Here is a 24,794-nt window from a genome sequence, read left to right on the forward strand (position 1 = left end):
GCCCCCTCCTATTCGGCACGTCTTTTGAGTCCCTGTGTTCCGGCGCAAACCCTGAGGTCCTCTGACCAGCACCTTCTGCTTGTCCCTCCTGCCCGCTAAATGGCGCGTGGCGAACGGGCTTTTCCAGTTTGTGCGCCTAAACTTTGGAACCAACTCCCCCTGACGGACCGACTTGCCCCCTCCCTTCCCACTTTTAAAGTACGTTTGAAGACTTATTTTTATTCCCTGGCCTTCCCGGCTGAGACTGTTTAACCCTTGTTCTTTCCTGTTTTTTTGTTATTATAGTTTTTATTTGTTTTATCTATTTTATGTTGCTGTATCTAGTTTGGTGACATATTGTCATGTACAGCACTTTGGTTGGCGTTGTCGCCGTTTAAATGTGCTTTATAAATAAAGGTTGATGATGATGATGACTATCCAAACATGCTATAAGGGTACGCATCTCGTAACAAAACGGCACCATTTCATCACACGGTGTTCCCCTCCAGCAGCACTAAGGATGCAAGTCTGTTTGTGCGCTGCAAGTTTCAGTTTTCTTTGGCTCACTTGTTAAAAGATTTTCACTCAGTGAATGTTTGACGACTTCTGCAGCATTGCTTACGGGGTTGGTTCAGCGCAGTGATGCAAACTGATGTAACCTGTGTTTATTTTTTCCATATAGATGTGTCTCGAGATGTTTGAATCAATGCAGCTGAAGATGTTTGAATTTCTTTGAAGTAGAAAAAATGTTTCTGAATAGCTATCCATTGGATGTAATACCACCATACATTTCAGCACAAGTCCCGATTCAACCTCTTTCACCCTGACAGCAGACTGTTGATTCATGTGGTTGCAATTATACTCTTTGAAAACAATCTTGGATACCAGATCTAACGAAGACTGTGGCCTTTTGTGGTCTGGGTGCAAGAGGAGGAGGAGGAGGAGGGGAGCATGTCTGCCTACTGTTCCCTGAAGAGCTCATTTTTTTCTAATCTGGGTAAACATCAACATATAGAATCACAGAAGGACAAAGGATAACCTCATTCTACGTGGCAGTCGTCCCTCACGCCTGACCGCAGGCCATTACTGCATTCTGAAATCCAATACATAAGTGAAAACACAATAGCTTTAGCCATTGCGGACCACACACGTGTTTAAAGTGTCCGTGGAAGAAATCCTTGGCGAGGTGCCTCTCACTTGCCATTTTTCAACAACTGTGGATGCGGCAGACCCAGGAAATGGATGGTCTGTGTTTTCTGTTTGGCAGCCACGGATTAACAGCTAAATCAGTTCATTGTTTGTGCATCAGGGTTGAGGAGTTGATCTCTTCTCACTCTGGCAGTCGGTATTAAACCTGAGCCAAGAAGTGGGGATGGAGCAGGTAGTGCTCGCAGCTGCACAGCCCGAGGCCACGCGTTAAGCCAGCTCACACAAAAATGAGTCTGAGACAGAAAGGCTAATGGTTGTTTTCAGACTTTAGCTGTTGTGGGCAGAGGCTGAGTGTGTCATGAACTCTGTCACTTCAGCTCAAATCAGGTAGTCATTGTGTTTCGGTCTGGCGGCTCTACAAAATTTGACATGCAAACCAAACGTACTTGGATCATCTCAAATGTCTAAAGCACACATAAAGTAGCATGACTATTGCAGAATGACCAACTCCTCCACATGAGCGACTTGTTTTTAACGGATAAGAAAACCCAACACGTGTGAAAATGTCAGTTTGTCCTTGATAAAAAGGAGTTGTAGCAAAAACATTTGCTTTCCCAGCACAGTCTGGGGGGAACTGTTGGCCCTTGGAGTGTATCTGACTGAAAACACTCTTCACAACCTCCCAGAATGAGCATGACAGCAGAAAATAAAGGATGTTCTCATGCTGCACTCTCAATGGGAACTCACGTTGCTTCTTAGAGTTTACCTCAAGTGCTCCACAAATAAATCACTCAGTGACGAAGACAGAAGGCAAGTTTGGCAGCATTTTGGATAAGAAAGAACATTAAAAACACAACAGAGTATAAATGTGTAGATGCACCAACAAGAGGAAATTGTATTTCTGTAAATACCTTTGCGAATTCCAGCGTAGCTGCTGGACAGGCCGTTCCTTTTCTTTCGGTGCCTGTACAACCAGATGCTGAAGACCATGAGGATGATCCAGCAGGCGGCACCAATGCCTGCTATAAAGGCAGGCTGCTTGACCACATCTGAGATCTGCTGGGACAGAGGGTTCTCCTGGTCCACGGTCTCCGTCATCCGTCCAGAAGCATCTGGACGTAGTAGGGATGTGAGGAAAAATCGCAATTGACTGATTATGAAATGTTTCGCTGATAAACTACATAAATGAGTGTCTGATGGTGCTGCAGACACGTGTAGTCAAAAATTCGGCACTTTAGTGCATCTTAGTTAAAATTTAAATATTCTGCCTAAAACTGTCAGTGTTGCACCATCATCAGGTAAAAACTCAGCACTGCATTTGAATTTAAATCTGCCGTCCCTATTGGCTAAGAGGTACACTATGATGTTAGATGGTACATTATGATGTCACAATGTCGTGAGTGTGTGTATTTGTTAGCGGCTCAGCCCTCGGTCTGCTAGGCAACAGCATTTGTTGAATTTTTCAAACAGGAAGTGCGAGTTGAGTAAGAATCTGGTAGGGGGTGACTTGCTCTTTAAGTGTTTGTGAATACAAGTGAGATTAGTCAATGACAGATTCATACTGAGAAAAAAAAGAGTTGGATTTGTTTCTTGTTGAGAATAAACAGAACTTGTTGCAGAAATGATGTCCTTTAAACTGTTGAAGAGCTTTATTTTTCATCCTGTGGGTAACTGAGTTGTCAGAGAGAAGCGGTTTGTGTTATTCAGACAGCTTTTGTTGCAAATCCCAGTCAACAAAAGCAGGTGAACAGATCTGATGCACCACAGCAGTCTGATAAAACCAGACAGGAAAACTCCTAAAGCAGCTGTTTACTCCAAGCAATGGTGGTTTCCCAAACATATAAATACATCCAGAGAGATTACAGACACCACAATAATTAGCTAACTGAGACGACATGAATGCCTCAAAGCCGGTTCTGCTGTTCAGATGCCGTCTGCTCACAACAATCTGCTCTTGATCTGCTTTTTTCATCTGTCTGCTTCTCCCTGATGTCTGAAACATGAAAGACTGCTCAGACTTGCCCCGCCCTCTGCCATTCTGATGTTTTTATGTCCTCGTTACCTTGTCTTCTGTTCTCCCACAGATCCTTCATGTTGTAGCTATTCTTCTCTACCATCTCTCAAAAACCTAAACACGCCCCTCAAACAGCCCTCTTGTCCTACCTCCATATCTTTTCTTATTCCTTCCTATCCATCAGTTTGTCTCCATTTGGCTTCATCGCTCCTCACGTCTGTCTTTCTCAGCTTGTGGCTCTGTCCGGCCCAGGGATCGGAGCCTACCAATGTGACTAAGCAGCCCACGAGGGACTGCTCAGGTATCTGGGCTAGGATGATGCATACGAGCTCGGTGTGACAAATGCGTTTGGGTGAAGCGCCGGTCCCCAAGGCGCATTGTTCCGCTCCAGTGTTGGAACATGGCAACAATCACCACAGGAACTCTTCAAGTGAGATAAATTGTTTCAGTCACAGGGAACGCTTCTTCATTCCTATCCCGGCCCACTCAATCACACATTTAAAACCAGATGGAGCCATCTCTCTCGCCGCCTCATCCTGTTTTTACCGTTTTTCTGTCAGACCCATTAGCGGGCTAGCTCACAGGTTCAGGAAATTAAAGATGGCAACAACAACAAAAAAATCCCTCCAAGCGTTTTCCAAAGGTTGCACAAAAAGAGCTAAAAAAACTGCTTTGTTTACAGTCTTGGCATGAATAATGCGTCATGTCAGAGTTCTTTGCCATGACTGAAATATCACGATTATATTCGTACTTCCTGTGTTAATGATCTATTTTTATCTTTCTGTTTGCACCAGGTACCACACCAGTTTCCTAACGTTGTGATTTGAACCCTTCTGATTCTGAAACGGAAAACTTTCCACCTTTGATTAGAAAAGGGAAAAGGGCGTGGCGCTCGGCTCTGCAGCTGTCACACAAGAATTTAACGTCCCTGTTCTGATCATGACGCCAGCTTCCTCTTGTCATTCAAAGTCCTCATCTTTTTCTGTGGCAAGCCTGATGATGTTTGTATAACAGCAATGAACTAAATTATAGTTCTGAGCATCACTGTTGATAATGAAAGGGAGAGCAGGTGGAGGCTTGAACGTGTCTGCTACTACAAAGAAGGGAATTACATAAATGCCTATTTACTTGGCAGAAGGTCATAATAAAAGCTCTTTACTTCGGATAGACGGGTTAATGCTGTAATTATTTATCAACTGATTGGGCCTCATTCAGGCCGGAGGCCTCAGAGAGAACACACTCATGCCCCGAAAAGTTACAAAGGTTGTTTCTACTCACCCAGCTGAAAGAAGGCGATGTCACTCTTGACCCCAGCACCAGCGCTGGTGCCAGCTGCCACCTCCACGCTGTAGCGGACGCCAGGGGTCAAACTAGGTATCAGCAGCGATAACGTTGAACCGTCAACTGTTCGGTTAACGTGATACCTGGTCTCATTCCCCAAGCACCAAATCTGCCATGACAGACAAACAGAAGAATAAATCAAGGTTTCTGCGACAAAAATTCAGTTCAGGCGCTGCCACTATTTTAGCAAGCTGTGGGTATTGTGTTACATTTCTGCAGTAAGAAAATATTCTATGACATGACTTGTTTTAAAGACTACCATTAACCCAGGGCAGCTTCACCTGAGGTAGCCATAACAAGCCAAGCGTGGCCGTGAACCAGTGAAAAACAAATGGGGAGATGTAATCACCCCCAGACCCCAAACGTCAAGGCAAACCTTCCCACGTTGAGCTACCTTTACTCGTTGTCTTTGTTAAAAAGCTCCAGTTCTCGTGGATGCGAGGGGTGCACAAAGACTGAACTTTCTGTTTCAAAGACTAAAGTCGGCATTCTTTATCCAACCGCTGGCTACCAATGTCAATAGTTTTTTTTTTTAATTGGGTGGGCTTGGGAACAACTTTGTGCACCTTGAGAGTAAACATCTCTAGAGTTGATTTTCATCCATGTGTGTTGCACTTCTCGTGTGATTTGGGACACCGCTATGCCTTCCTCAAGTGGAGGAGTTTAAGTATCTCGGGGTCTTGTTCACGAGTGAGGGTAGGAGGGATCGGGAGGTCGACAGGCGGATTGGTTCGAGCCGATCTGTCGTGGTGAAGAGGGAGCTGAGCCAGAAAGCCAGGCTCTCAATTTACCGGTCGATCTACGTCCCAATCCTCACCTATGGTCATGAGCTTTGGGTAATGACCGAAAGAACGAGATCGCGGATACAAGCGGCCGAAATGAGTTTCCTCCGTAGGGTGGCCGGGCTCAGCCTTAGAGATCGGGTGAGGAGCTCGGACATTCGGGAGGGACTCGGAGTAGAACCGTTCCTCCTCCGGATCGAAAGGAGCCAGTTGAGGTGGTTTGGGCATCTGGTCAGGATGCCTCCTGGACGCCTCCCCGGGGAGGTGTTTTGGGCATGTCCTGCCGGCAGGAGGCCCCCGGATCGACCCAGGACATGTTGGAGAGGTTACATCTCCAATCTGGTCCAGGAACACCTTGGGGTCCTGCCGGAGGAGCTGGTGGAGAAGGTCGGGGAGAGGTCGGTCTGGAGCTCCCTAGTTGGGATGCTGCCCCCGCAACCCGGACCTGGATAAGCGGAGGAAAAGACGACGACAACGGCTATGCCTAAAGCGAGGCGTAAACCGGAAAAAGCTTCTGCAGCTCACACTCCGACATCGGATTGTGAAAACGGAAAAAACTACAAACATGCTGATTCTTCCTGATGTGAGAACTGAGTCTACTCTTTCTTCTGGTAGTTTTGGTGTTTATATGGTCATGGAGCACAATTTTCTCTGGCTGTTCAAAAAACAGTAAAATGCTCTAAAACGCTGGCAGCCACAGGCTTTCTGTTCAGCTAACGGCTGGCAGCCAATGAGTTAAAAGCATGAACTGGCCATGTATAAAATGTGTTTACTATTTAAAATGGACAATTTGTGTCTCCAAGTAGTTTCTGAATGTTGCAGCCCAGCGCGACGCTCACATTTCAGGTCAACACCTTTAAAAATGTGGAAGATTTGGATTTACACTATTTTACGCCTTAAGTCATTATTTAGAATTTTCTTTTTTATTTCTCTTTTACATGCTTTTCTTTTCCTAAATACAAAATTACATAACCCGATAAAAGGAAGCTAAAGCTTTATGCCCTTAATTTTAAATCACCACTAAAGCCAAGAAGACCTTTGCTGGCTACAAATGGAAAAAAAAAAAAAAAAACATTCTGTGAGATTTTACTATTTTCACTAGATGGCACCATTTCCCAACGGTCCCCAACAGCTCCTTTCTTCTCTGTTGTCTCTCAGCACATACTGATGGATGCACAAAGGTACACCTCAACCAAGAACGCATTACTTTTCCATGTCTCCCTCGCTTTTGTCTGCAGCCATGTTTGTGTCTCTATTATGTTTGAACAAGAACACGTCCCATTTGCTCGGACCTGAAATAACTGCTGGCTGTGTTTTTGTTACCTTGTACTCCTGGACCACCCCATTCTGCTCCTCTTCTGGAGGAGGTTGCCAGGAGACGACGATGGCAGTCCCATTGTCCCGGCTTTCCATCACTGTAACCTTACGGGGAGGGGCACTGGGGGCTGGGAGGGAGAGACAAAGAAAAGGAAACACATGTTTATACATGACACATGTTTGTGTGACCACACTCAGTCCATCTCATCCTCACTTGTGAAATTTAGCTGTCAGGTTTTGAGTCGGTGAGAGAATAAGCGGATGCGAGAACAAACGACGAATCATAAAAATTACAAAGCTTTGAACAAAAAAAAACTGAAGTGGCCCCTAAGTGCTTTCATAGGTAAACAACTGTTTACTCATCGGGAAGTTACTGTAAGAGCATGCGTGGTGCTGAAAGCCTGCGGTTAAATGGTCATACGGCAAAAGGAGGATTTTAACATTATGTGTTAATGAGTAAAAATCATATTTACAACTGACTTAAAGAAAACAAGAAACTGTGTTTTAATGCTTTTTAACGCAAAGAATCAAAGCACACACACCAGTAAACACTCCACACTCACATTTCTCTTGAACCGGTCGCTACAAATTAAAATTTGCAGTTGGGTTTTAACCAAACCTCAAGACACTGCAACCACCACACCCTCTGAAAAAATTAGTACAGCACATGCACTGGAGTGTTGTGTATGGGTTAGAAAACCCGAGCACGCTGTAAATACGCCACATTTCAGCACAATATGATCCTGCCTGCCACGAACAGCTGGTGTATGCTTTTACACACGCAAGCTGCTCGGATAAAAGTGTGTTTGTGTACACAAGAAAAGATGCACGCACACATGGAGGCACCAACAAACACTCGCATCCAGACATCCACATCCCCCCACACCTTCTTCAAGTGTCTTGCCAATTTTAACGTCGCTGTCCGTTCCCTGGAACTCGTTGAAGAAAGGGCGGACTTTGAATTCGTACGTGATGCCCTTTCGGAGCTGCGTCACCACAGCGCTGTCCTCTCCAGGGGTCCGCACCTCAAACACGGCCCATTCACTCCTCTGCTGCCCCTCGGGCGACGGCCTGTACATTACCTTGTAGCCCTGGATGTACTGTGACTGCTGCTCTGCCTGGTGAATGGCACAAGAGAACAGATGAAGCAGTAAGTTTCACGTTTCACTGTTCATGGTAAAAAAAATAAAAAGAAAGATGTGGCAAAGTAGCATCGAGAGACAAATATAGATTAGGGTGGCTGAATGCTCCAGACACAGCACAGAATGAGGTGCTAATTCATCCCATCACTCATCTGTTTATTCATGCACATCTCCATCTCTCCTTTTGACTGTGTCTACGCTCCATTTGGAGCAGCAGTGATTTGTGCAAACCGCACTATGAGGTCATTGGCCAAAGGTTCCTCCAAGTCTGGAGTTGGTTAAATAGGGCCCATACTCCCAGAACAGCCTGTCTCATCCTGTCCTGCTCTCCAAAGACTGCTGAAGTCAGGAAAGAGTGAATAGTTGACACTACAGGAAGTTAAGCTGTGTCGGATGTAGAGTCATTCAAACTGATATGGTTTGTCTGTTATTTTAATCAGTTAATAATTAATGTTGCTTTGCAGTGCAGCGCGAGTCAAGAAAAGATCGGCTAACCAGAACGCTAATTTTCCATCAAACCCCAACGGAGAGCAACCAGCACTGGCTTGTAAAGAGTTTAGTGATTTCTTTATCGCTCCTCTATAAAACATGCTGCCAGGTCAGGTGGTCTTCATTAGCTGGAAAATCTTGCAGCCATTTACCACAACACAAGGGAAAATGTAAAAACCAAAGAACTCCACATTGGGAATACATTTAACGCCATAAAACAAGAGGACTTTGTCACTTAACTACGATGTCAGCTCCCCCCGTGTCGTGTGTTTTACTGGAACAATCCAGTGAGACACAGTAACTGGACAGTAATGTTTTAAATCAGTCTTGACATGCCAGTGTCCTTTCCTTGGATCCTCATCTCCCATCTATCACTCACAGTGACACTTCATAATACCTAAGAATGTAGGGGGTGGCTTTTTGGCGAAAGGGAAACGGGGATTGTTTTCATCCTTCGGTGGTTCTGGCCGGAGACTTATACTTAGCATGGGGCATTCAGCAACATTATGTTTAATATGTTCTCAAATAGAAAATCTAATCAGATCTATTACAGGAGGGAATTAGTACCTCATATGTTCGTAGCAGCACAAAAACTCCGACGTTGGCTCCAAACTGTACTTCACCACCTATCTGATTTTAACATCTGTAAGCTATTTCCACTTAAGAGCAAGAGAGTCTTTTCCTACTCAGCTGTATTGTTTTAACAGTCGTGAAATGTTTCCAATCTGGGAGGGCACACACTGGCACGCTACGCACTGGTTTGCTGTACGGCATGGCTCTCTGCAGTTTAGCTCTACGGATGGATGGTTCAGCTGCAGAAAAAGCTTCAGATGTTCTGGTTTCTGGCTCATGCCATATGGGCTCAAAGAACTTCAACTTCTTTTCAAAATCTTTTCTGCAGTTTTCAGACTATAGAATGCTTTATTATTGCTTTATATGCACGGGTGCAGCCTAAACCAACGAGGATTACCGTCATTTAAAAACAGCCCCAGTTTCCAACATGAAAGCAGCGTTTGCTGATGCTTTACACTGCCATGTGTTTGCATTATAGTTATTTCATGAAACTCTATTGCAACGAAATGTAGCATGTAGGGGTCAAATGAAGCACAATTTTATTTCTATTTGGCATTTAAAAAAACCATCAAAATGCTAAAATGACATCTGTGTAAAGATATTTAAAACAATGTTTGCATAAAGTTTCTTTTTGGTAGCACCCATTTCTTAGTCTGGTAAAACATAAAATACCCAAGGGGTTCAAATGAAGGTAACTGGACTTCTTTGGTTGCCTTCATTTGAACCCCTTGGATGACCATGACCTGGATGATAGGGGTTACATGACTTAATTTTTTTTAAGTCGACAGTCAAGTAATGAAAATCGAGTCGACTTCGACTAGTCGTTGATGACGTCATACACCTGAAGCGGCACGAGGGGTGGGGGGGTCGGTAGGTTCGCTGGAGTTTTTGACAAGTAAAATTGCGCCCACATTTTCTAAGTTAACACATCTCTTTAAACAACTGTAGTTTCTGCATCCTACTTCAGCCATCTCCCCCCTCCCCCAGCGCAGCGGCCGCAAACTCCCTGCAGCCTCTAAGAGTTCTTGCTGCTCTAAACATTAAAATAATTATTTCATTTTCTGTTCCTCACTTCTGATTACCTTCAGTGGTGTCTGTTTGTTGCACCCACCAGGTACCAAAACTAACTTGTTTTTATTTGACTATTTTTCTGTCCTGCCTGTTTATTATCTTCCTGCATCTCCTCTCAATCCTAAAGAAAAACTGCTACCTGGGTTCATATATATTCACCTTATGAGTTACCTTTGAACTGCAGTTCTAAAAGATCTACCGACCACAAAAACAGCGGAGTGCCGCTGCTTGCCGGCCGACTACAACGGGACCGTTTTTGCTGCGGAGTTCGTGCTGGAGCGGAGCAGAGATAGTGGAATTTTGGGGGTGCATCACCGGAGGACAACAGGTGATGTGCCTCGCTTCGCAGCTGCGAAACGCATCAAGCACAAATAACAGACAGAAAACATTAAAGGAAATGAGCCGACATGAACGATCGCGTGTTTAATTTGTTTTTGAGGTGGCGACACCTGATTTGGCGGTGCTCAGGACGCAATGTCTGGAGCGCATCAACGATCAGAGCTTTGCATGCGCAAACTGGTTAAGATTAGGATGGGGGTGAGGGGAAGGTTAAATTGCAAGAGGGAAACGGTCACAGTTTAGTTAAATGTCCGTTTTACCGCCGGTGTCCGTACCGACGCTCTGGCACAGCGCGTCGCCTCCGCCTCCCGACGCGCAGGGGCTCATCACCTGCTGTCTTTTCCGAGGACTGCATCTTGTCAGTCATTATCACGTGACAGCGACTAGTCGATGACAGGCATAAAAAGTCACTACAGAGCCGTGAAGTCGACTAGTCGACTAGTTCATACAACCCCTACTGGATGACTGAGAACGTTTACCAGCAACATAAAAAACTTTTCTCCTGAACTTTTCAAGGCTGTTCAGGAAGTGTTCCACAAAAGGTAAGAAAAGCTCTAACTGTTTCACACAGAAATGGAGTTAAATATCATCAGAACACATCTTTGAGGAAAATTGATTATAAAACATTCCTGCAGAAAATCATACTCACTGTCCATTGCACCCTGACTGATGAGGAGGAAAGGATGGTAGGGTTATGCAGGTGGATGACCACTTCTCCCAGTTCCCTTTGGATTTGTCGATGATCCACACCCTGACTGGTGGGAGGGATATCTATGTACGAAAAACCATGTGAATACAACTGAAGTAATCAAGCAAGCTTGTACTAAGTAATTTACAAGGTTAGTTCTTACCGTGGGTTTTCACAGCATCAGATATAGGACTGGGGTCACTAAGCCCATAGGCGTTGGCCGCACGCACCAAGAAGAGGTAGACTGCACTGGGCCTGAGACCCTTCAGTACAAATGACTCCGTTTTAACATGGTCAGCCAAGGTGTGCCAGCTGCTCCCTGATGCGTGACTGTGAACCCAAAGCAGAACGAAATAGATTTAAAATAAATATTTATTTTACAAATGTATGATCAATTTGAGAAACTTCACCTGAAGGCTTCTATGATGTAGGACGTGGGTGTAGCTCCAGAATTAAGGTTAGGCTTCCAGGAGAGTGTGATGGAGGTACGAGTAACATCGGTAACCTCTGGTCGTGAAGGGGCACTGGGGATTAGGTTTGGGTCAGTGGGTCTGTTTGGTTGGACTGGAGCTCCAAATTCTAAATATAGAAATGAAAATGTGGAAAATGACATGAAAATCCAGCTGTGTTAAAACCAATTGACTAATGTGACAACATATCATTACGTAAAAAGAAGTTAAGCTATTAATGGGCACTATCCGACTGCTGGACGTCACATTAAAGTAAGTTTTACCTTGGACTTCTAAAGAGGCTTTCCATGAGGCTTCTCCACTTGGAGTGGAGGCGATGCAGGTGTAGGTGCCTGTGTCTCCAAGCTGCAAGGGTAGAAGAGAGAAAACCTGATTCAACGGAAATTATTCAAATATGTCCAACTGTTTCCCTGTGTTGTAGGCCTTCACTCTCTGTCCCCTAAACTATCGTTCATTGATATTTGAATGGTATGTTTCAGGCAGCTGTCCTGGTAATCACCGGATCATCTCTAGCGCAACTATGAGAAAGATGCAGGAGGGACCAAACAGTATTTGAAATCAAAGTCTAGGAGCCCAGAAAACAAAGTAAAACATTAGAATTGGACATTGGTGTCTAAAACTATCACCCAAACCAGTCACTACTGGCGACTTTCAGCTATATTTTACCTTCTAATCTAGCTAGACCAACGAAAACAACATACTTTTCACAATACTGCATTTTTAAAAAGGCAACTGCGCAGAAAACTCCTGTGTAAGACAAATAATTCTGTTTTGCTTTGTTGGTGATGTATAGTCTACTAAGGGCTGTTGTGTTGTGCAAAATAAACAGTAAAGAGGAGAGGGAGATAAATTGTTTGAATAATGGGAGACAAGCACGCCTTGCCAAGTGCCAGCAGTGTGAATATTTCAGTTTGCAAGGACAGAAATCTACTGAACTCGAAATCAAAGCACACATTAAAGTCATTTCAGGAAAATTACAGGCCATGCATCAAAAATGTCTTCATTAAAATGTTGTCTAGGAGATATGATGAGTTCATTAATGTAAAGCGTCTGCAGAGTTTATTCCTCTTCACCACGAGAGTGACTCAGATGCATCGCCTCCTGCCTGCGTCGCACCGGCATCCCAATCACAACGCAATCTTGTCACTGCAAGACATGCCAGCATTCATCAGAACACCGCAAACTGACGTGATCTCTGACCCCTTGATGCCTCAATCTGGAATGCGTGTCAGCACCCCCTACTTGTCTCTGCCTAAGAGTGTTCAGCATCACACGGCCTGCCATCTTGCCTGCACATATGGACGCACGAGGAATGACACACAGAAAAACACTGCGCTTGCTGACTGACAGGAACTGTGGAGTGTTCAACTTCACAAGCTCCATTTCAAACCTTCGACAACTGACTGACAGCCCACTGAGTGCCGGGTGCTGGCAGAAACACATGCTTTATTTACCAAGCAGCAGGGGATTGCCAAGCTCATTATGGATGTGGTACAGAAAACTTTGAAGTCTATTGGAATGGAGTCAGACATTAAAGGCAGCATATCTGGAAATCTTAATTGAAAAAAAAAACAGTCTATATGTAGGAGGACACACACACACACACACACACAGGTCTTACCTTTGCGTATCGTATCTGCAGGGCGCCTGTGTCCAATTGTTTGACACGGGAGTCATGTGTGGACACTAGCACTCCATCCTTCCTCCACAAGATGGTGGGGGTGGGGTTCCCAGATGTCACACAGTTCATGATCACAGTACCATCCACGGCTATGGTCTGATTGGTTGGCCCCTGTCGTATAACTGGAGGCGGGCGGTCTGACACCACTGTGCAAAACGGAAGGAGAATAGGCAATTATAAGGATAGGCAGAGGCTGCAAATCTGCTGTAGCCGTGCAAGCAGGAACTACGGTTGAGTCAATTGTATTCAGCTGGGGGACAATAAACACGAATGGTGAGTATTGGACAATTATTGTTAAGAACTCAAAGTAATTTTCCAATCGCGCAGCAGCGGGAGTTGATCTCGGCCAAATAATGGGATTCTAATTAAAACGAAACAGCCTTGGTTCTTTCACAGCAGATTCACTACATACGTAAAGGTATATGGTAGAATGTCAGGCAACAATTCAAAAGCCTTCCAGCAGACAAACAGGTGACAGGCTTAATGAATAAAGCCAGAAGAGATATTAACATGGTGCCTTACAACTTGTGTGATGCTGGGCGATCAACCAGAAGCAACAACGGTAAAGAGAAAAGCTGAGTGTTTGTTTTAATGAAGGAAACAAGTGCAGCACAAGACACACGAATGTTTATTACACATACCACTTTTTCATTATTTCGTCTCTGCTGTTCTTTTATCATATGCCTACAATAGATCTACCGCCCTCCCATTAGTAATGATATGATAATTAGGGATGAGCCGGATACTCGTTTCAGGCGAGTATCCGGTACGGATAACGCATTTTTGACGAATTTGAGCATGAAACGAGTAAAACTCGTAAATATCTGAAGGAAAATCCTCATTGGGTAACTGACTGTCTTCACGCTCTGTGATTGGCAGTCACATGGAGTGCCCACCCCTTCCTACACTCTGCAGTCTCAGTCCGGTCCATGCATCCACGCACACACACACAGTAACGGGTCTCTCTGTGCTTGCTTCACTGTTGCTCACGTTTCTTCAGTACTCCGTAGGTTTTCTTCAGCTCGCCTCTTTTTTGGTTTAATATTTAAAGTTACTTTTTTCGTAACGTACGTGGTGCATTTGACGAGACAGAGCAGAAAATGGCTCGTGCTGCGTCGGCCACTGCCTCCGCTCCCCTCGTTCTCTCTCTCTCTCTCTCTCTCTCCCTCCCTCTCCCTCTCTCTCTCTCTCTCCCTCCCTCTCTCTCTCTCTCTCCCTCCCTCCCTCCCTCCCTCTCTCTCGCTCGCTCTCCCTCTCTCGCTCTCCCTCTCTCGCTCGCTCGCTCTCCCTCTCGCTCGCTCTCTATTAATTCATGCACTTAAATAATGTTCAGATTTTATTGAAAAACTTGTTCTGTAAAAGTTCCTTTACTGTTGTGATCAAAAATATTTAATCTCAATTCTGAGGCTACTCTGTAAACAGTTAAAAAAAACAATACACACAGCAACTTCTGATCAATCCATATCAATTTCAGACTTTAAATAACGTAAACCACACCCACTTCTGGGTTAGGCCACGCCCACTCAGTGTACAGATATAGATAATTCAGATGGTTGAACAGATACAGATACAGATAGTGGTGTACTCGCTCATCCCTAATGATAATTCATTGCACCACTGATGACCACTGCTGTCAGCTCGTCTGATTGGCCAGCAAATTACCCTCCAGAGAGGAAAACTCAAACTAATTTCAAATAGTGTAAGGCACAACATAATGATGCCTGTATGTGCATATAGATCTTTGGAGCGATGCTGCGGTGTAATCTGTGGGCTGCTTTGTCTCTGCGCTTTGTGTAAAGGATGGTACAATTACTAAAACAATGTCAACATGACCTGTTATTACCAGATCTGCCTGCGGAGAAGTGGTGGCCTCAGAGTAGCCTGCTCACTTTAATAACTGTTATTATTATCCAGAGAGCACGGCAGAATGAGAGAGAGGGAGAGCAGCAGGGAGAGCTGCAGCATACCACTGTAGGCCTTAAATGAGGAAGGACATTTGGTAAATGAAGGGATGAATCTAGGTGTGCTGTAGACAAAGTAATAGATGCCCAGATAACTGTGGGAATGGTAGGAGGGAGGCATAGTTCGTCCACACGGCTGACAGCGATTGGCTAGGAGGGTAATTAAAGGACTCAGTCCAGACCTCACCACATAGCCACAGTCTTCTAACGGTAGACTACAGCAAGCCAGCCGTGGAAGACTAAAGGAGATGTTAGGCAGCGTGAAGCCAAATAGTGAGCCATGATCTGGGTGCACAGGCACCAGAAAGTCTCTATCGCTTGACAGGAACACTTCGAAGAGGCCAGACCAAACCTCGGAAACCTCAATCCGGATATTAATACGCTTTAGAGAACAACCACAGAACTACAGATGAACAATATTATACTCACAAGCTCGGGATTATCTAAACGCCCGATACCTCTACACTCAGCTTTCCTTTCCAGTGCTTCTAAGTCTCTCTCAAGCTTTGATGCAGGCAAAACAAGTAGCTTACCATCAGTAACCTCCAGCAGAGCCTTGGTGATCACGCTTCCGGCAATGTTCAGAGCCTGACAGCTGTAGTATCCCATGTCAGAACGTTCAGCGTCGATGATGGTCAGGTCTCCGCTCTGAGATACAGAAAACCGACTGGAGGGTTGAGGAGGTTGGTAGGAGAACAGGAGGTTCTGTGAAGTACAACAGGACAGACGTTTCAACAGCATCGATGGCAAGATGCCATTTTTATAGCAAGCCCGTATGAATGACAGAATTACTGACATGTTAAGGAACTTGTGCTGAAATGGCAAATAACGTTTTCTACTCACATTTAGTCACCAAGCATCTAAATGATGTATTGTTTTGTTCAGAATTTATTACAGTTTTATTCACAACTTTGTACCTCCCGGAATGTCAGATACTTTCTTTCTGTTCTGTTTCCGATCCGTTTCAGAGAGTTGTCTCTGAGTTCTCACAGTTTATCACTCAAAAACCAAATAAAAATGGTTACTGACGGGTTCCACGGATGGAGACACCCCAGAAGAAACAACTTCCAGGAAAACACAAAAAAGCCTAACCCTAACACCGCCCCCCAGTTAAGTTTTATCCCCTAAACTCTCCCCTCATCTATCTACAAAAGTTGTTGCAGTGGAAAAGATCTGGCTGATACTCTCTTATTTAAAGACTTCTTGGATTACGGCGTCAGTTAAAGTGTAACAAATGTCTACAAATGGTCGTTTTCCAAAGTTTGGAAGGACTTTTGAAATGAAATCCTGAATAGCATTTTCTTTCATTTACCTGACTGCCTTCCCGCTGCCAGAAAATGGCTGGCTGTGGGTTTCCAGTTGCCTCACACTGGAAAGTGACGGTTCTCCCAACTCCAACCACCTGGTTCCTTGGTCTCACCACAAATGTTGGGGGCACTGCAGGACAGCCATGAAAACGGTTAGCCACAGAACAGGGCAGCATGTCAGTACGCTGCAATACAAGTCATAATAGGTCAGTTACCAGAAGGCTGAACTAAGGAAAATAGACTTTTGTATTTAAATCTCTTAAAATGTGACTTTGGTGAGTGCACAGCAGATTAAACAAATGTTCAAATTAAAATGCAAACCTATAAAAATTGTAATGACTAGAAAAAACAAGGGTTATCTTATGCTCCTCATTTGCATCGGCAAAGGCACGGATCATTAAAATTTACATTGAAATGGGGAATCAATTTGAGCCATCTGTCCACGACAACAGCCTGCAACAGTGCAGGCCTCAACCAGAAATCAGTATTCATGTATGCTCTAATAGAAATAACGTCTTAAATAAAGAGCAGTGACATCAGTCAATGGCAGCTACGTACATCTGTGGTGTTACTAGTCTAATAAAAGTTTATGTAGGGAAACGCCGTTTTATTTTAGAGGTCAAAACGCAGGCGAGTTCAAACCTTTCATTTCAGTCATGTGCTAAAAGTTTAAAATCATTTAAAACCTCTAAACAGGGTCTGTTTACTACTTAGAAAAGGCAATCTCAAAGCTGTCGCCTGAAATTCAGGCACCATTTTTCCACAAGGATGACTTTTTGTCTTTTAGAGGGAGCGCGTAAGATGTCAAATAGATAAATAAATAAATACATACAAACAAAATGAAATGATGCTGCTTTACCTTGGAGGCACAAGATGAGCATTTATTTTTACCCACTAATGTCCTTTTGTCGCTGTTGCCCATGACAACAGAGACATGAGAGCGGTGTGAAGGGTGGTGAGGTGATGGGTGAAGGATGAAGGGGGTTGTGACACCCTCCTGTCTCTGTCAGGGCGGTGAATAGGTGACAGGTGACATTTCAACTTACCAGACATGACTAAAAGGGAAACAAAAACACAACAACACAAGAAGAACACAAGGATGAATAAATAAATAAATAACAGCATGACAACAAGAGGAGAGATTTAAATAATAAAACTGTAACGTCCATGGGTGCAGATAATTATGCTCTCGTCCTGTGAAGACACGTAATATTTCATGTTTAACTGGAACTCTAGGGATGGCAAGATGAACAAAGAGTAATTACTGAGTGAGCAAAACGACATTAAAACGCTGATTTACAGGAAAATGCAGATTATACGTTCAATATCTTGTGGCTAAATTCCTGATTGAACAAGACAGAATTGGAAAACAGGTTACGGATAAAATGAAATGCATACGAGGACAGAAGAGATGTTTTACACCCAGACGCATCGCGTTCTGCCACCCAGGTGTTGTCTGAGGATGGACACTCCTGCACTTTTAATGTGAGCACCCTAAATAGCAGCGAGGTCACAGCTCCAGACACGCAGCTCTGCATAGTTAAGCCTGGCCCATAAAAACCCAAGGTGAATGTTAACTGTCACTCACTGGTCATAAATCTCCTCCGGCCAATCACTCGTCTTATCTAATCTGTCTGCTTCAACGGCTGCCTAGGAAACATAAACGCTGTCAGTCAGAATAACGACCGAACCCTTCCTCCTCTCCTCGTCTATGGATGGCGTTTAAAATGTAGATAAGACGTACATCAAACACTCCCAGAACAAGATGCTCACGACTATTTGTGTGTGTGTGAGAGGTGGGGCTGCAGCGATTCGTCGACATTGTCAACAAATATCGACGATGGAAATAGTCGACAATGAACTTCATTGCCGACGTTGTAGCCAGACGTGTTTTTTCCGACCGAGTGAGGCATCTCACTTCATTACAATCTCTGCCGAGAGTTGCACATGCGCAATAGCTTCTCTGCTGAGCGCCAACTAACAGAAATGGCAGCGTCCAACACCGCAGCTACGCGTACCAAAACATCTAAAGTTTGGGAGCATTCTAGCCGGTGTCGGTACAGGATCTGCTTGGGGTTCTTCGACTGCCGATGACGTCAAAGTAGTTGATTGGCTGAACATGAAGCTTACGGAACTGACGTTATCACGTTACGATTTTGATTGGTCAGAACAAATTTGCGGTCGTAGTCTTAGCGGTTGTAGTCCTGCAGTCCAAAAATCAACACTTTTTGGAGAAAATATGTTTGAATTTCTAAAGGAAATGTAAAATATAAGCAAATGATAAACGGTGACCCTCAAAAGCTCTTGATGTTGATGAAATGGGGCAAAATAAAATATAAGAACTTTAATGAAAGACACTGAGCAATATTTTGAATCAAATAATGTATTTAGATAACAACTAAGGAAATATACAGACGAACTCCACATTAATACAAACAGATATGGCTTCACATATAAGAACTGTTCTATTGTTTGTCAGTCCGATGTTGGTTTTATGCAGTTTCACATTCTTTACCAAACAAAGATAATATGGTGTTTTATTAACAAATTACAATTATAAAGAAAACATTTAGGTGTTAACAAACAAGAATTTATTAACACAACTGCTGATGTCTTTCCAAAACGTGTGTGTGGAAGCCGAGTAGATTTGCAGCAATGTGACATAATCGGCAGTCGAAGGACCCCGAGCCGATCCTGTACCGACACCGGGATTCGGCGAATAAAAAGATGACCTGCATAATTTGCAAAGCAGTCCTCACGTATCATGGCAGCACCTCGGTGCACTTAACGAGAAAGCACGTCGGACAGTTGAATGAAACTTGGCTCGGTAAGATTTAAGTAACACGAAAGCCGATACGTTTTGTTTTGGATGTACATTTTTTAACGTATTTTTGCTTTTAAAAAAAGAGATTTAATGTTACGCCCGACTGTGTCTGACTAAAGTATTTTAATTTTATTTATGCATTTATGTCTATACTGACTGAGCACTGTGCCTAATTGGTGTTAGACGGGGCATTTTTATTACTTTTAGTATGAATTGGCCTATCAGCAGCAAAGTTCAATAAATTATGCATTTTCCATTGAAGTACCCATCTTCGTTGTGTTTATTATCATTTTTCACATAATTAAAGCAATTTCTTGCTACATTTAAGAAAAATTTAATAATTATCCGATTAGCCGACTAATCGTTTCAATAGTCAGTGACAAGTCGACTATTAAAATTGTCGTTATTTGCAGCCCTAGTGAGAGGCTCTGGATACACACAAACATTAGACACATCAAATCCTTTACGTCCATTCCTACGCGTCTAAGCCTTTAATCAGGTAACCTTAACTCTCCTGAGATGTTCGGGAAACCGGAGGAACAGGTGAGCTTTAAATCTGCCCTGGATACTTTGTTTTCAGCTTTTCTTAAAACTACAAAAGGTATTCTTCAGGATCAGATTGTGTAGGAAGTACCACACCGGCTAAATTTATTTACTTCGAACTTCCACCTCTTCTACTTGGCAACAGATTGATTGTTTTCTGAGGTTTTAATGTGTTCAAAGCAGAGGAAGATGCTTTTTTTTCATGGTTTTACTATTAAAGCTATATGTCAAGGCTTTATTGTAGTGTCGATCTTTTAGAATATACAGAAACCCACAATTTATATACTCATGGCTCCGAACCAAATTCCAGCATTTATCATGACTGGAACAGCAAACGGACCGCTGACGAGAAACTTCCTCTCATTCACACACTTCTGGCACCGGTTCCGAGCCTCGGCCCAGACGCTTCACATGGGTTATTAGTAAAACTTCTCAGGGGACAATAATTCTTTTCAAGACTTTTTCTTTACACAAATCAGTGCTAACAGCAAACTCAACCGCTTGTAACAAAAAAACAACAAATCCATTTCCTGGCTTCTGTTTCATGCTGACTGAAAATAGCTTATTTATATATTAAATGGCATCTTCTGATAAAGCTTATTTTCTAAATGTAACATAAATATTATCTAACCACACCCGACACGGCTCAACTCTTAGATCACGCAGAGTTTTGCTTTCATCTTTGTTCAAATTCAACATCTGTGCCACATGCTCGCGTGGTCTAAATGACCGAAAACGACTTCATCATTTATGTGTGTATTCAGTCAACTGCTTTGATGTTTCTCCTGACACATTTATAAGTCCTGGGGATGTGTAGTGGACTGATAAACGTGTGTAAAACAATAATTCACTGATTAGGTTATACAAGAGCAGAACACATGGAAAGGAAAACGGCCCGAGGCGCCACTCCGACACCGATGCCATTGTTCACTGACAATCTGACCGCAGGAGGCAGAGAATAATCCAGTTGCCCGGAGATTTGCTCTGAAGGCTGGACTTAGTGCTGTGTGCCTCACCGTGTTTCTACGGCAGCTTTAACAGAATCTAATGCGATGATAAAATATTTGGTAAGAGATACGCTGAAACTCCCTTTTGCATCCTGTTTTATTGGCGTCATCTTTCATTTATACATCACAGAATGTTCAGATGGGAATAAACCTGAATATTTACACCAATTACACCCAAATTTTTGATCGCCAACCTTCTCGCTGAAGCCGGATTGTTCTAATCCAGCAGCAGCTAAACAATCTGGCTGACGACGGAGCCCACCAAACCCGCAGTTTTCTTCACTACAACAGCGACATCTCTCTACCTATACATCGCTTCTTCTTTGGTCCATTTAGACCTGCAATTACCCAGCTTTTCCTTCCATTCCTGTGCATGCATCTGTAATTAGAAGCATGTCATTTCCGAGCGTGGGACCGCGGCTTGCTTGTCTCTAATTAGCTGGACTACTCCGTGCCCACAGCCGTGCTGGCCTCTCTGCATCCTGGACTGGGTAAATCGCAGCGATCTGTAGATGCAAATGGTTCTAGGAAGTATCGTTGGTTTGGGCATCATTCACCATCTGATTTGGACAGTATGATGTATTCTATATAATTAAGCATTTAAATAAATGTTAAACTTAATCTAGGAGTTCCTTAAAACTAGCAGAAACTTTTAGCTGGAGTAAAGCCAATAGGAGAGAGTTCACTTTCCAACTTCTACAAGATTGAGGGGGTTGAAAGGGATGATGTATGAAAAGAGGGTCCGTGTCTTTCTTCCTCATGCAGGCAGAAGGGAATTGGCCTGAGGTTAAGACATTTAATTTCCACTGAGGACAAGGGAGGTTTTAGCATTTCAAATATGATTCAAGCCAGGAGAACCGCTTATTGAGCCATGCATCAATGCTGTTCCCTTTCATTAACTAACCTTTCATCAGGGGAGGAGAAAAAACAGGGGAAAAGCAATAAGAGAAGTAGATATATTGATGAACGTATTGGCAGGTGTATCTAATCTTGTGCCTTAAACCGTTCTAGAGATCGCTCTTCTTGAATAGAAAATCAGAAATTAATTGTAAAGGGTAACCGAGCGAAAATGAAGTATCTGTGTTCGCGTAAAGGAGGGGGTTGCAGGGGGAAATCGAGTTGCCTTGCCTTTTTGAGTTTCCGCCTCACACACACTGTTAGCGGTGACATTAACATGACTGACCTCACATCAGAAATCCCCTCTTCCCCTTCCATCTCCTTCATCGCCCCAAGCCCCAATTCCCTAACCGTTTTGCCTCTTGAGCCACCTCTCCGACGCCAACACACACCCTACCTCGCTAACCGTTCCCCACCCATTATGCTCCACGCTTCCACCCCCCCCCCCCCTCCCCCTTCCCGTCTCACCAGACTCCAAACATTCCTATTAGTTTGGCGTTAAATGGCTCCCGTGTTCCCCTGACTCTCTGGAGAGTTTCACCCCCATTTTCCTTGAATGGTCTCTTTCTGATTGTTCACACTCTGTGACCAGCTGCTTTATATTCCAACTGCGTTAATAAGAGGTCCAGTCGAGAGGGCCACAGGAGACGTGCGTATTCCATATAGCACTGTAAGTCTTAAAGCATAAAGGAAGGCCGGCCTCTGGAGAACTGTCACATGTGTAGGGCAAATGAAATCGATTGTTGCCCAGTTCCCTTGTGCACAGCTCTACAGCTGTTATGGATTTCCACATTCCTTTTTTATTATAAATCAATCAGCTAATTGAGAGAGAAGCGTTAAAGGGATGAGCACGTAGTAGCAAAACTGATGGCTTTTTAGCTCCATTGTACCTGGGCTAAATTAGGTTTGAACCAAACCACACTAAAGGTCAAAATGGAAATGAATTTAGAGCATTTATCCTAGACGTCGTGAGGCTTACATTCAGCATGCAGAACAATGTGAAAGTCAAGAATTGAGGCAGAACTGTTGGTTACCGTGGACGGTGAGCGTCGCCGATGCCTCTGCTTTGCCCACCATGTTCTCGGCCACGCAGGTGTAGGAGCCTACGTCAGCTGAGATCACGCGACGAATCTTCAGGGTGTGGTCCTCACAAATCTCATATCTGAGTAGAGCAGGTAGTCAAGTGTTGGTAAATACATGAACACAGGTAAAGTCACCAGCTAAAGACAGTCCGATCAAAGAGGAGGAGAGCAAAGTAATGCCGTTACAGTTAGAGCCCTACCTTGCTTTTGGTAGTTCACCATCATCTTTCCTCCAGCGCACAGTGGGAACAGGGTCGCCACGGGCCTCACACTTAAACTCGACACTTTGGTCCACTAACACTACCTGGCTACCAGGGCGGCGTGCAAAGCTAGGACGCTCTGCAAAGAAAAAAGTAGCTAATTATTTTCAGTAAAACTCATTTGTGGCATGTTTAGTTCCATCAGATTAACTCATTAACTAAAGTCGTCATTTGTATTTTTATTTTTTTACTGTGTGGGCGTCGGAACGAGCCCCCGCAGCGTGAGAACAAACATCCCAGCTCTAGAGCCCGCACAAAACATGATATTTATAATAAAATATAATAACATTTTATTATAAATGACCTGATTTTAGACAATAAACTTCAATGTTTTAACTGAAACATGGTTTAGTTCAGATGCTCCTGTTGTTCTTACAGAGGCCTCCCCACCAAACTTTAATTTTATTTATTCAATTAGGAATGGAAAAAAGGGAGGCGGAACTGCTTTTATATCTTCTTCTTTACTTGCTGCAAAATCTGTTTCATTTGACCACTTTTGAGCACACCGCAGCTGTTTCTAGTGTGCCTCAGTTTTTATGTGTCACAGTTTATAGGCCTTCGAAGCAGACTGGACTTTTTATTCAAGAGTTTTTATCTATTTTACTCAACTCCTTTGATAGGATTACTTTAGGGGTGATTTTAATCTACACGTAGATAACCTTTTAGATCCTCTAGCCTTAGGTTTTTTTTAAATATCTTGAGTTTTATGGATTTTACTCAACATCATGCAGCCAACTCACAACAGATGACACACCCTGGACTCAGTCTTCACGTATGGCCTGTCCACTAGTGTGTCCTCTGTTGTAGACCTGGCCATATCTGACCATTATTGTGAGTTTTTTAACATCACCAGTTTTATTCAGCGGGAGACCTCTGTCAGAGCTGTAATGAGACGCCATCTAACCCTGAAGTGGCTGCTGCTTTTATGGAAGTTTTTAGAAAGATCCCTTCTAATAATTTATCTGCCCTCCGTGATTTTATTGTCGACGATTTTAACAGCAGACTTAAAGCTGCTCTTGACTTGCTTTCTCCGTTCAAAAAAAACTAAAAAACTAAAGTCAAAACTTGCAACGCCACGGAGAAATGAAAACCTAAAACAGCTGAAGAGAAACTGCAGGGTGGCAGAGAGGAGATGGAGCAAAAATAAAAACACAATTAATAAGCAGATATACACGGAACTACTAAAATCCTATAATAAAGCTGTTAGAAATTCCAGAGCCTCGGCTTAGGATTTGACTAAATTCAACCTTTGTTTCAGTGACCCAAGTTTTTAAAACCAGAAATTCTTACTAATGTAAAAATATATGATGATCTAAACCTAACAAACACCCTCCTCCCCCCACTGCTGCTCTAAAGCATCAGAGGTTAAAGCTATCCTGGTACCTATCCAGGGTGATTTTACTATCATTAACCAGAGATGTCAGCTCAGCGGTCAGGAGTTTCATTTCTGATTTATTACTGTTAACATCGTTTTATTTGACCATGTGAGCTTTGTAGGAACTCTTCTAATAGATTTTAATGTTTTTTTTTTAAATAATCGATAATATCATGGGACTAGACATGGTCTTTGCTGGAGCAATGGGAGAATCTGGGTTAAAGGTCACTAATGGAAACATTACGGTGCAGCTGGTTACAGAAACGGTGGTGCTGCGACAGGTTGGCGTGAGACCGTCGCTCATCTCACAGCGTGTGATAAAACAGTAGAATCGTACTCAGCGAGGTAGAGGCTAAACACCTGGGCCCTCATGGATGAAACTGTCCTATATTCCATCCTACGGTTGAAATTTAGAATGTTTGTAGGAGCGGCTGAAATCCTGATTAACATAATACGCGGCGGTCACTCGTTCATATGTTCCACGGCGATCAACTGCTGATAAA

The 24,794-nt window shown here is 43.5% G+C and overlaps 1 protein-coding gene across 6 annotated transcripts in view; it reads right to left on the reverse strand.

Annotated features, from left to right (window-relative positions):
* robo1 (roundabout, axon guidance receptor, homolog 1 (Drosophila)) overlaps nucleotides 1–24,794 on the reverse strand; it is a 327,637-nt gene that overhangs the window by 22,025 nt on the left and 280,818 nt on the right. For 5 of the 6 annotated variants that reach the window (XM_054742443.2, XM_070543614.1, XM_015950995.3 and 2 more), the window contains 13 exons: nucleotides 22,857–22,995; nucleotides 22,609–22,736; nucleotides 16,309–16,433; nucleotides 15,530–15,701; nucleotides 12,976–13,181; nucleotides 11,618–11,699; nucleotides 11,295–11,463; nucleotides 11,048–11,214; nucleotides 10,846–10,967; nucleotides 7,469–7,700; nucleotides 6,589–6,710; nucleotides 4,421–4,592; nucleotides 2,040–2,240 (listed from right to left, as the gene is read on the reverse strand). In XM_054742443.2, coding sequence (XP_054598418.1) covers nucleotides 2,040–2,240; nucleotides 4,421–4,592; nucleotides 6,589–6,710; nucleotides 7,469–7,700; nucleotides 10,846–10,967; nucleotides 11,048–11,214; nucleotides 11,295–11,463; nucleotides 11,618–11,699; nucleotides 12,976–13,181; nucleotides 15,530–15,701; nucleotides 16,309–16,433; nucleotides 22,609–22,736; nucleotides 22,857–22,995 — 2,037 coding nt within the window. Of the gene's footprint in view, nucleotides 1–2,039; nucleotides 2,241–4,420; nucleotides 4,593–6,588; nucleotides 6,711–7,468; nucleotides 7,701–10,845; nucleotides 10,968–11,047; nucleotides 11,215–11,294; nucleotides 11,464–11,617; nucleotides 11,700–12,975; nucleotides 13,182–15,529; nucleotides 15,702–16,308; nucleotides 16,434–17,349; nucleotides 17,359–22,608; nucleotides 22,737–22,856; nucleotides 22,996–24,794 lie in introns of all 6 variants that reach the window. The other variant, XM_070543615.1, reaches the window with a different exon arrangement.

This window comes from Nothobranchius furzeri, chromosome 13, assembly GCF_043380555.1.
Source record: "Nothobranchius furzeri strain GRZ-AD chromosome 13, NfurGRZ-RIMD1, whole genome shotgun sequence".
Lineage (NCBI taxonomy): Eukaryota > Metazoa > Chordata > Actinopteri > Cyprinodontiformes > Nothobranchiidae > Nothobranchius > Nothobranchius furzeri.